This window comes from Octopus bimaculoides, chromosome 11 (assembly GCF_001194135.2).
Source record: "Octopus bimaculoides isolate UCB-OBI-ISO-001 chromosome 11, ASM119413v2, whole genome shotgun sequence".
Taxonomy (NCBI): Eukaryota; Metazoa; Mollusca; class Cephalopoda; order Octopoda; family Octopodidae; genus Octopus; species Octopus bimaculoides.
In genome coordinates this window covers 49,945,929-49,959,227 of record NC_068991.1, presented here as the reverse complement: position 1 = coordinate 49,959,227, position 13,299 = coordinate 49,945,929, and the positions used below count along the sequence as shown (strand labels likewise).

Here is a 13,299-nt window from a genome sequence, read left to right as displayed (position 1 = left end):
TTATCACCCCACTTTTCTTCAACACCCCCTCCTGGATCTTTCCACCACCTCCAGGTGGAAAGTACCATCTACTTTGGGAACCACCAATATAGAGTTTGTTCTGTCACTACAGAATTCCTTATTCATTAATGTCAGTCAACTGCTAAACAAAGACACTTTTTGTCAAATGATGGAGATTGTCAAAATCTTTGGAAGTGAAAACTGAAGTGAAACAGATGTGTATTAATACTGATGATCTTGTTGGTGGTGACTGACTGGATGATATATTTGCACAGGCCAGTACAATGGTTATGGGGTGGTGGGCACAAAAGCAGGTGCAAGAGGATCTAGACTTGGTGGACAACATTTATGTAATGTTCTAGAATATTCATGATATGCAGAAAAAGACAAAGCTAACAGAGATTGCAGTAAAAACCAGATTTAACTTTGGAGAGACATGAAAATTCAGTGGTGATCTTGACTGTTGATATGGTCAATAATCATGTTGACTAAAGAGAAGCGTTTAATGTATCTTGGAAATATGGTGTTGGAGTTTTAGTGGAGGATGATGAAGTATGACTTAAGAAAATGAGTCAAGCCTTCAGCATTTTAAAGATTGTCTGGAAAGGAAGGGCTTTGTCCAAACTGTAATTTGAGGATTTTTGGTTGCAATGTCAAACCTGTTCTGATACCTGATGCTGAGCCATAACAAAGGAATACAAATATGAGAAGCATTCATGAACAGGTGCCTCAGAAATATCTTAAACATCAGATACTAAAAAATATGAACAAAGGCCTCTCAACCAAAACCAAGCTGAAACCCCTCAACCAACAAATAGGAAGGCATTAATCGGGATTAGTAAATCAGATGTTACAGGGACAAAAGGGTTTTTGATAAGGCAAGCCTTAGACTGGGGTCCAGAGAGAAAAAGAAAGGGAGGTTGTACAAGGATCATCTTGCAAAGATTAACAGGAGGAACTGAAAGTAACAATTTACATGGGTGGGGGGAAAATGCTTAATTCAGAATACATAAGATTAGTATGGAGAGTGTATTTTGCCATGAATGCAAACAGATCATGATGATACTGGAATGTCATGTGCCCGAAGTCAAAGTAATTTAGCACACATAATTATTAGGTATTAAATATTATAAATCTTTTTACAGACATTGTACAGCAATAACTTTAAAAATAGAAGCAAAGTAGATTTTTACCTTCATACTAAAAGAAAGAATAAGTTAAATATATTAGATGAGATATATTGGATGTGGCATGAAATTATAACACTTTTTGAAATTTATTATACGATTATTCTCTATAACATTATGGAAGTTGAATGAATTTTTTTATGTAGCTTCATCAGTTAAAAAAAACATTTTTTTCTGTGCCATTAATAGTTTGAGGCAATCTCAAGCCTCAGGTGACATAAAGATCACTCTGCTGATTTTTAATCTTAGAAATGTTAAACTGACTTCTTTTTTTGAACTAGTTTGTTTAATTGACCTAATGTTTTATTGATATTCTGTGATCTTCATTAAATGCTTTGATTTTAAGTTCAAATGGTTGTAGGTGTATATTTGTGTCTAGTTCTGTATGTATGTATAGTTAATGTGTATTTAGCCTGTGTTCATGCCTCAATTTAACTAGCTGTTAATTAAGAATATGTATTTGATCAGGAAGATGTTTTATCCATAGGGAGATTTATTTTTCATTCACTGAACACCATAAAATTAGAACTAAACCCTTAGGAACCTCTCAAGGCTTTTGAAGACCTGATTTAAGAAAATATAAAATAATTACAAAATAAATATCAAATGATAAATTACATTTTTAGTTTTCTGCTATGGAATCAAGATATTGTTTCAAAATTGTAACTCAGAGCCATTATAATATGAGTGATCTAGCTTTAAAATTTGATTAACCCTTTAGCATTCAGATTATTTTGTATTGCTTATTTATTCACATTGTTTTGAATTCATCATACATTATCTCATAGCTTTGAAATTTTGTGATTGTATATTTAAAAAATGACATTGTAAGATAGGTAAGACAGTCCAGATCTGTCCGATTTGAACATAAGACAGGTAGAATATTTGGGCTACATATAGCCGGCATAAATGTTAAAAGGTTAAAAGAATCTGAAATCTTGTCCCTTCATAGGAGTTACTACCTGGATTTGCTTTAAATAAAATCTTAAAATTACATTAGTTTGTTTCTTATAGAAATGTGATATTTCAATTCCAAAGAATCTTGTAACTTTGTAATGTCTGATCTCCTGAAATAATCTGATTTCTTTTTTTATTGTCACTCTCTCATTGGTTTCTGTCTTAATAAAGCATGCCTTGCAGATTTCACTGAAGATGTTGTCAGCCTTTTATTGGTTTCTCCCTTAAATCATATCTTGTCTTTTTTTTTTATGGCTACCTACTTCCAATTTAACACTTTTGGTTTGGGGTTAATCAGTCTTCAGTTTTATATCAGCAATGACAAGAACAGCTGTAGTTGTTGTTCATGTCATGATCATCCTAGTTTTTTTGGGGGTTTTTTTGTCCTCAGCTGATCTGCTTGAATTTCTATTTGATATCTTGGCATTGCATTATATTAATGGCCAAAACATTTAACTCTGCTAATTTACTCTACCTTACAGTACAGTATAGTACAGTATAGTAAATCAGTGTAGTGCAATACATCCACTCTGTAATTGTCAAGATTATTTCCTTGACTAACATGACTGAATTAAAATTCTGTTGTGAGTACAGTTTACAAAAGTATACTTGTAAGACCCAATAATTATCCAGTATTAAATGAGGTAAAAGTATGTGATGAAATATACTATTTTAATTTCTCTCTTCCTAGTTTTTGTATATCTTTCTACTTCTTTGCTTTCTCTCCTACTGATCTCATGGCATTATCCTAGTCTTTTGCTCTTATATATCTTCAGTGATAAAATGTATAATAGGATATAGACAAATTTTATTATCCTATTCTTGATTGCTGATTTAGTTATTGCTTAAAATGGATTTAATACTGAGCTCTTTCTGATTCACTTTTGTATTAATCTGTCTTTAACCTTTTCTCTCAAAACAGGCATATTGGTCTGGCAAACTGATTACTCTGCAGATCTTGTAATAATAGTGTAGCGTTTATTTTAAGCTATATTTAAAAAAAAAAAAAAAATTCTTTACATGTCGTAGGCATAGGAGTGGCTGTGTGGTAAGTAGCTTGCTTACCAACCACATGGTTCGGGGTTCATTCCCACTGCGTGGCACCTTGGGCAAGTGTCTACTATAGCTTCGGGCCAACCGAAGCCTTGTGAGTGGATTTAGTAGACGGAAACTGAAAGAAGCCTGTTGTATATATGTATATATATATATATATGTATGTGTGTTTGTCCCCCCACCATCGCTTGACAACCGATGCTGGTGTGTTTACGTCCCCGTAACTTAGTGGTTCGGCAAAGAGACTGATAGAATAAGTACCAGGCTTACAAAGAATAAGTCCTGAGGTCGAATTTCTCGACTAAAGGCGGTGCTCCAGCATGGCCGCAGTCAAATGACTGAAACAAGTAAAAAAAAGAGTAAAGAGTATGTTCTTTTAAAATTTTTTTTTTAGTTATTTGTATTTTCTGTCTCTGTGACATTAGAAGTTGAGTTAAAGGCATTTTCATAATTTTCTAATGATGTGAATATAAATTCTTTGAGAACTCACAACACTAATTAAAAACTCTTATGTTAAAAAATTATGATATCAAAAGCTTTCATTGAAGTGTACTTTTTGTTAATAAATACTGAGGACAACAGAAATTGACCTTGCATAGGTTTTATTTATAAAAAGTTTGGGAACAGATGTTGAATTACACATGAAAATGATAATTAGAACTGTACATTTTACCCCACAAATCTTTTCAAAATTTACTTTTTCTCTTCATTATTTCTTTTCATTTTTATCAAAATACTAACAATCAAAATTTAAAAAGAAAAAATTAAAATTAAACAATTTTTTAGTAATGTTATATCCTTTTTTTTTATCCTGCTCCTTATCAACTATGGCATTTCATTATGTAAATGTTTGTTGTATACAGATTTAACATCAATAGGTGTAGTAAAATAACTTAAAAAGTCTTATCTCTTAGATGACAGAACCAATCTATCAATTGAATAATGAAAATTCTATTAGTTCATTCAATTTTTTGCAAGAATGCATATAGTTTTATATATGTAAATTACTTTATTTTTTTTTTTAAATAAGTGTATGCCCTCTGTAGGGCTTGTGAAAAGGGCTCCGTCTTCTTGGTACTGAAACTCCAAAGGAGGTTCTATTTCCAAAGGGTTAATTAACAATTTTCAGTGTAGACATTTTCTAAGTAATTTACACGATTCTCTTGATTAAAGTGGCAAGTTGGCAGAATTGCTAGCATGCCAGGCAAAATACTTACTAGCAGTACTTCCATCTTTACATTCTGAGTTCAAATTCCACTTAGGTCAAGTTTGCCTTTTATCCTTTTGGGATGTATAAAATAAGTAGCAGTTGAACACTGGGGGTGATGTAATCAAGTCCCCTTCCCTAAAATTGCTGGCCTTGTGCCAAACTTTGAAACTAATTTACATGTTTCTCTTGATGTTCTTCTTTCAGTTGTGTTGGTGGAGAGCAGCTTCTAATAATAAAAAAATTGTCATTAATATGTCATTGACAACCAAGAGATTTTGCTTTCACTTACCCAGTCAATTTTGTTAAAAAAAAATAGATCCAATAAAAGGTACAAAGTAATTGTTGCAAGCATTGAGAACTTTGTTTAACAATGTGATGATTTTTATCCTTGGGTAGCAACTGGTTTTTCCTATTTGCTTACCCTTATAAACTAATGAAAATAGCTAATATTTCCTTCAATCTCTGCTTTTCTTACATTTATTCAAACTCCAAAGAATCCCTCTCAACACATGGATATGCTAAGCCTCTTGCTAATCTTATTCATGATCAGTGATGCACATATTGTCAACCACCAAGGGACATGCTCAAATGGTTATGATCAAGCTACAGACAAACAAATCTGTGGTATTGAGCAGAATATTTACTATAATAATATTTCTGCTTCAGCTGCTCAGTGCTGAATCTGTCTGAAATGTAATGGAAAATAGGTCAGTTTCAGAACATTGACGTCCAGGTCGCAAAAGTAAAGTTTGAAGGGAATTATCATTTCCTTTGATTTCTTCATAAAAGCAAATAGGAAATAACACTTACTGACCAAAGACAAAAACAATAAATGAATGAAAAATGTTGTTACAGTGTAATTGATGCAGAATTTTAAGTGCTGAGTTCAAATTCTCTTTTGAGTATTGTTTTGGAAAGAATGGGGCAAATTGATTTCTTTGACTTTATGGAAAGAACTTGACTCAACATATTCTCCTCTGGTGGCATTTTGTGTTGGCAAGAATTAATCCATTTCCTTCAAATTTTGGGTTTTAACCTGACTTGCTCTACATAGACTACATAATGATGACACATTCACTGGTGTCTCAATGACCTGTCCCATCCCTAGCCGATTGTTTCCTGGTCATTATGTAAAGCCAACAAGTCTGAACAGTAAATTATAGGGTTAAACATAACTAAAGGGTCTTGTTTCTGTCAGTGTTTTGTTTTATCTATTTTTTAATATAGGACATACTCTGCATTTTATTTTGCAGCTACTGGTGAAGAGGTGGAAATGGATTTACCAAGAAATGAGGTTTTAACTGATGCAGAAGTGGGTTGTGGTGACTTACCTGTTAATGCAACCAGTCCTGATGTTGGTGAGTTTTCTGTTATTGTTTTGGTAGTTATTTTTATGATGTTACATGTGAATGAAGAGAAGAACAGTCTATATATATTATATAATAGGTACACTATAAACTAGTAATGCCCATTATGACAATGTTATCTGTCAAGTCAACAAATAAAATCTACTTTAATTTTTGTTTGTCAATCCTACCTTATTAATGTCAGAGATACAGTTAAAGTATAAAAAAAATATTAAAAATTGAGTTCAAAGTAGCTTATATTTCAGCCATTTTGAATTCTAATAAGAAGTGGGTTTAAGTCTTGAGTTTTTATTTTTAATTGTAAAGTATCTAAATCTGTTTTTTAGCCTTATCACAGTGAAAACACTTGTTCTCATCAGAAAATTTGTTCTCATCAAATTTAAACAATATTGAATCTAAGTTATTATTAAAATGGGTGGCCACATCAGAAACCTAGGTACCATAAGCACATTCAATTTTGGGAGGTAGACTTAATGCTTCATCTACTTTAGCAAAATTATCTCTGAGTTGTAAGTGCCTTTAACAGAGTTAGCTCTGTTGCATACATCCTGATTAAGGTTTTAGGATAAGTCCTTCCTTTCACCCACCAGTTTTGAGATCTGTGGAAAATTAAAAGTACTGATTTTAAACAAGGCAAAAAAATAAATTAAAACTTTTTGTTGGCAAGATCAACTATTTATGATACTTTCAAATAGGAGAGTTTATATTTGGTCTAAATGAAGTAAATTTTTTATGTTTATTTTTATCCCTGAAAAAAAAAGCCTAGTGTCTTCAACATTTTGTATGTTGTTGATTTGGTTTTATTTCAAGGTTTACAAGCTCACCTAAATTTCTTTCAACATTTAAACATCTCTCTCAATAGTTTGCACTTCTCTTCCGAACCTCCTTCAAATTGGTTATCTTCCAGTATTGTGTCAACTCTCAGGTTCTGCACATTCCTCTCTCATATATAAACAAGTTAACTTGCCAAGGCTATGATATGTTAATTTAAAATACAATTAAACCATGCTGAAATTCATTCATAAATTAGAAATGGTAGAAGAAGAAATCAATTTTTGTTTGCACTTCAAGGAGATTGTGTCCACAATATTCAACCTGTGTAGCATCAGCAACTATGATTTTGCTGTTTTCACTTCAGAATGAATTCAGGTTGAAAGCTTAAAGCAAAAGCTGGAATAGATAATTTCAGTGAGAGATGTATGGGGTGAATGAAGTATTAAACATGGGAATATGTTAAGTATTCTAAATTAAGGGATCTTTTTTTAGCAAGGGATATCTGTAAGATTCTTTAATACTTCTCAAAAATATTTCTAGATGAAAACTAATTCCAATACAATGATGCCAACACTCCTATCTTCATCCCTTAAAGGTAGTGACCCAGATGGCTACAGTTTGGTCCCTGAAATCAGGGAAATAACTGAATAAAAACTATGCAAATCACTCCCTAACAAATTTATGCTTTTGAAAGAAGAAACTACATATATATCAAATAGACTGGCCAAGTTATAAAAGTCACTGAAAGATTTATAGTACAACTGATTCAGAAGAGAATTAACTGAGATAAGGTGCATTTCAGCTTTGTTCCAAGAATAGGTGCTACTGATGACCCTTTTCCTGGTGAAACAACTGCAGAAAAAGCACTCGGCTATGAGTGGGTTAATGTACTTAGCATTTGTTGACTTGGAGAAAGCCTTTGACAGAATTCCATGCTCAGTAATTTGGTGGAAATTAAGTGTAGCTGAAAGGTTTTTCAGGGATGTACATCCTATATACAAAGTTGCAACAAAGTGATAGAAATAAATACAGCAAGTTTAGTGTGCCAGCTGAGCCACAGTCCTGAAAACCACTTTGTTCATTATAGTCCTTCAGGCTGTGACATGGGAGTTTAAGACATTGTGCTTGGACACTCCTATATACTGATTACTAAGTTCTAGCAGCTAAATATATAGTTGAATAAGAGAAATTTTGGATATGGAAGTAAAATTTGGAATAGAGGTCCCAAAGTAAATTTAGCAATGACTAATGTTTTAAGTAAATGGGAGAGATAATACCCTGCAACCATCAGAAAATGGCCTTACTTGATGGGCTGAGAAAGGAATGAAATTTCCTGACAGCATACTCAGTATAAACTATGGATGTACAAGAAATATAGTGGGCACACTTCATATGTGGCAAATGCACATATATATTAAGCACTAAAAACTCATGGGGAAACATTCTCTCAAATATCTAGAAGGTTCCCCATAAGAAACTAGTAGTTTTGTGTGAGTGACCTAATTAGCTGTTGAGGTGAGCATCCTGAAAGCATAGAAACCAGTGTAAGAAAAAAGTTGGTAAAATTCAGGGAGCTATTACCTCTGCTGACAAGAAAGGGGCTTTCCTCAGAGTGAAAGGCAAATTGCATGCATAATGCTTACTAGTGTATGAAGTGCAGCACTATATGGTAGCATGATCTAGGCCTTAAATAAAATGAAGACAAAGAAAAACAATGAAGTATGATTTGTTGTGTAATGTTAGTGTGCATGAACAACATAGTCCAAAAGAGCTAAAAGAAAATGTGGACATAGGAGCGAGATTTGTGGAAGGGATAGAACTGTGTTAGTATGGCCTTGGTTGCGACTCACAAAGGAAATGGCAGAACAGTGATAATTGGTGATGCATGTTAAAGACCTACTCACTCATGCAAACTTGGTAAAATATGTTAAAATGAGAATAATGATGGAAGCTGGAATATATAATGTTATGTTGCACCTTGGCATGTCTCTGACTTTGTATTGTCTAAGTTAGCATCTTCTTCCCCCTCTTACATATTCCATACCACCTCATCTCTCTATCATACTCTTTCCCATTCACTGTACCATGTGGCCCATGTAATGTGGGAAAACATTAGCTCTGTCCATACAGTTTCCCCACATTCACTGTACCATGTGGCCCATGTAATGTGGAAAAAACATTAGATCCGTCCATACAGTTTCTCCATACTATCACCTGCACTTTTCTCCTCTCTCTACCATCTTGGTGTTTGAGTTATGAAGGATTATATTGGACTTGTTGTTATCTGATACACCCTTTTCCTCTCCTTCAGGTTACTCTTTTATAGTCATTCACTACTGTCTTATTACAATCTTGAGTATTCATCATACATATTCTCTCTTACCAGCCAACTTTACCCTCCTTTTTCTGCTGGCCACCTCTCCCTCAAGTCACTTGCTTTTAACATCCATTACACCCTCCCATCCTAGATCATTTCTTTGACAGTACTGTTTTTTCTCTTACCAGCAAATATGTAACTTCAATTAGTCTCTCTCACATTACGCCTTGCCACTACTCCTGGCACTGTCTATTTCATTCCTCTCTTCCCTTTCCCACAGTCACTCCAATCAGTTTGTTTCACCCATCACACACACTCTCTCTACTGAAATTGCTCTCATTAATTTTATTAGTCATGTTGCTCTCTAAATGAATGCAGACATTGAGTAGTGGAGACTTTTTTTTTCTTGTTGAATATAAGGTAACCTCACTTGTGCTGGTGCTATGAAAAGATGCTCTTAGCACACTCAGTAATGTGGTTGGGTAAAAGCATTCAGTTATGGATGCTATACCAAAAATAAACATGCAAGTGATATATTGTCCTCTGGCTTACCTTGGACAGTAACTTTGAATGAGAACTGACTTGACTAATCCATACCAGCATGAAAAGCAGATGTAAAATGATGATAATTAAATTTGTGTATAAGAATATTTAGTTTTGTCAAAAAATAAGTTCAAAATTGTGGTCTTCCATCTGTTGAATGTATGCTCTCATTCTCATTAATTGTAATCTCCACTTTATTTTATTTCAAATTAAAATCTCTTAAAATAAATTATCCCAAACTAATTTGGTTCCAAGGTGTTCTTTTTGAAATACTTCAAGAATTATGTAGATGTTTATTTCTTTATTGCCCACAGGAGGCTAAACATAGAGGGGACAAACAAGGACAGACAAAGGGATTGTTGATTACATTGACCCCAGTGCCTAACTGGTACTTATTTAATTGACCCCGAAAGTATGAAAGGCAAAATTGACCTCAGTGGAATTTGAACTCAGAACATAACGGCAGCCGAAATACCGCTAAGCATTTCGCCCGGTGTGCTAACGATTCTGCCAGCTTATGTAGATGTTGGCAAATATGAAATGTTGAATGTGTTCTAGTAATTGCAGAGAGTAATTCAGCACCAGAAAGTAAAAGCAATTGTGTTCATAATTGCAGGGGGAAAACCATTTTAGCTTTTCAGTAATTAAAGATGCTGAATTTATTTTTATAAAATTCAGAAAACAAATCAATGATGTTTCTCTAACTTGAATAAAGATTTTATTTTAATTAATAATTTGTATTATAATTGGTTTCTAGACTAGAATTACAACTCAGACGTTGTTCTGCACCCATCCACATTGGTTTCTTGTCTGCTTTCAAAGCAAAATAGGGAAGTATTTGATTGAGTCTAATGTTTCTACCTTTGGTAGAACTGTACCTATAGCAAAGACACCTCAGTCTCTCAGACTGTAGTTATAAGAACTTCTCAATACTTTAAGCTAGTGGTTCTCAACCAGGCTCCTTATGAACTTTGGGGCTCCATTTAAGATTTTACTGTTAAAATTTGTGCAATAAATTGGTTGTAGTTTTCCAATACATGAAATATTTAAATTTCTTTTTATATAATTCCTAATAATATTTAATTATAAGAATATAATAGGATTTTTTAAACCTTGAATGGCTATAAGGATCCACCTGAGTGAAATAAGAATCAAAGGAGTCCATAGATAAAAAATGGTTGAGAACTACTACTCTAAGCAGTTGGAGCCTGGGTATAGCTATAAGAATGACTAAGTACTCGAAGCAGTAGGAATTAGTATTCAACTAATGAATAACTGTGTTAGCATGCTGTTCAGATTCTTTTAGAAATATAGAATATACTTTGCCAGGATATAGGTTTTTTTGATAGCTAGGTTATCAGATTCACTACAATGACAAGCAGTCAGCTGATGAGACTATCATTAATATTTTCAAATGTCAAGGATATTATTACTTAGTGCTTCCCCTATACACACAAGTTAAAAAATGTCTTAGACATATTTTACGCTTTCTCTTATATATCAATGATCTTGTCTCAGAGTTGACCCGTGAAAGACTTGTCACAATCACCTTAATATTCTTCAAACTAGCAAAAGGAAAGAAATATCTTTAAGTTGTATTTCTAATCACTGCTCTAACTGCATGGTAATGTTTTTCTCTGAACATCATCAGTAACATCTGTGTCCTACTTATTTCATATGGTTGAAATCTTATTACAAGATACCCTTTCTAGACACTACTGTGAAAGTGCAATGGGTGTATTCATTGTAGGATTGACATGAGAAATCTTGCAGGACCAATGACCTCACTGCAGTGACAGTGTCTTATCAGTAATGGCTGTGACCTGATAAGAATAAAAAGCTGTTTGGTCTGTACACTGGGTTGTGTTGTGTGGCAAAACGTTTTAGGTGTTACAGGAAGCATTGTCCTGTGACTCGAATTAACCAGGTTAGCTCTTAACATAAACGTTACTATAATGAAAGAAATTCATTTGAGTTTTTGTCACTATTAAGAATGGTGTGGAAAAGGATTCTTATAATTTTACAAAAAAAAAAAAAAAAAAAAAATTTTATAATTTAGAGACAAGTAGCATGCATTCAGCTCCCATGTCAATGCTTTCTCTCTCTGGGCAAACTTTCTTGGTCAGTAGATGATCTTTCTGTGCTGGCTTTGCTCATGTCTTTGTACTCTTCCCTGGTAGTGTGTCCTGATCTGGTCTGCTCACTGCATCTGTTTATCTAGCCTGTCTTCATATTATTATAATCAAATAGGTCAAGCTCCAAATAGAAATGTTCAGGAATTAGTGTCTAAGTTATTGTTTCTTTTTATTTAAAATTGTATCGACCAAAATAGCTACCATCTGTTAAGTGTCACTTTATTTTCGGTATATTCTGTCAGTGTGAGTTTATATTTTTCTTATGTATCACCGGAGAAGAGAGTTGCCAAATATTCTTACTTTCTTCATAATGTACAATTTTACCTCGCCTTCAACTGTTGGTATATTTGTTTTTATAGCTGGATGAATTTTATAATGCTAATCACTTTACCATGAAATGAGTGTGGTTCCTGTTGTTAGCCCAGTTAAATATTGCAAGGGTATGCTTTCTGGTTGCAATGGACTCTGAACTCAAAAATTGACAATTTTAGATGAAATATGAAAAAATGTAAAACTGCATAAAACTGTTATTTAGTATGTTCACTTATTGTTGTCTTCATTTTGCTTGAAAACTATCTCAAAGGACCAAGGCTATCTTAAACATGCATTTAGGCCGATAATACATTTTACTTCTAAATCTTCGGTGCCTAGGCATTATACATGTGCCAACTAAATATTCAATGCCAGACCTGCTGCTTCCCTTAGAGACATCAGAAACATGCCTCAACTGAGTCATGATAATACAGTCTCCTTCAATAATGCCAAGACATGGTTTGTATCACATATAAAGAAAATGGTCCTGTATCACATATCTCTATACCTGAACAATACAATTAAACAGTCACTACAGATACTAAGCTCCACATCCTCATAGTGACCTTACGATATGTGATAATAATATTGCCTGCTGTGTGGCAAGAAGCTTGCTTCCCAACCACATGGTTCTGGGTTCAGTCCCACTACCTGGTACCTTGGGTTGACCTAAGCCTTGCATGGCTTTGGTAGACAGAAGCTGAAAGAAGCCTGTGTGTGTGTGTGTGTGTGTATATATATGTCTACATATGTGTGTCTGTGTTTGTCCCCTACTTTGGCTTGACAACTAATGTTAGTGTGTTTACATCCCTGTAACTTAGCAGTTTGGCAAAAAGGATTGATAGAATAAGAAACCAGGCTTTAAAGAAAAAAATATTGGGGTCAATTCATTCAATTAAAAATTCTTCAAGGCAGTGCCCCAGCATGGCTGCAATCTAATGATGAAACAAAAGATAAAACTGCCATCCAAATACTAAGCTTCTGTGTAACTGGAAAACACTTCATACAATTGCTTGAGAAATGTGTTGCTATACACATGACCTTGAGACATTTGACTGCATCTAAAAATAAAAAAATGAAAAAAAGGTTCACAAACCAAAACATTTCATTTGCTGCCTAACATGACTGTTCAGGGAAGGGGTTGGGTTATTTCTCCCCACCCACACTGTCATATTGATTGGCACTTTGGAGCTTCACTTTTCACTTAAATATAACACCATCATCATCATATTTTCCCATGTAAATGAACTCATTGGTTCTAGATTTATCTAAGGTACTTCATGTACATAAAGGCAGTTGAAGTGTGTGTGTATATATATATGTGTGTGTGTGTGTGCGTGTGTGCGTGTGTGCGTGTGTGCGTGTGTGCGCGTGTGCGCGTGTGCGCGTGTGCGCGTGTGCGCGTGTGCGCGTGTGCGCGTGCGTGTGTGTGTGTGTGTGTGTG

General features: G+C 34.1%; 1 protein-coding gene and 1 long non-coding RNA gene across 2 annotated transcripts in view; one reads left to right on the top strand and one right to left on the bottom strand.

Annotated features, from left to right (window-relative positions):
* LOC106869890 (echinoderm microtubule-associated protein-like 2) overlaps window positions 1-13,299 on the top strand; it is a 374,285-nt gene that overhangs the window by 47,141 nt on the left and 313,845 nt on the right. The window contains exon 2 of the mRNA XM_052971985.1: window positions 5,661-5,765. Coding sequence (XP_052827945.1) covers window positions 5,661-5,765 — 105 coding nt within the window. The remainder of the gene's footprint in view (window positions 1-5,660; window positions 5,766-13,299) is intronic.
* Window positions 12,716-13,299, bottom strand: part of LOC128249086 (uncharacterized) — a 4,081-nt gene continuing 3,497 nt past the window's right edge. The window contains exon 2 of the long non-coding RNA XR_008265214.1: window positions 12,716-12,916. This is a non-coding gene — a long non-coding RNA (uncharacterized LOC128249086). The remainder of the gene's footprint in view (window positions 12,917-13,299) is intronic.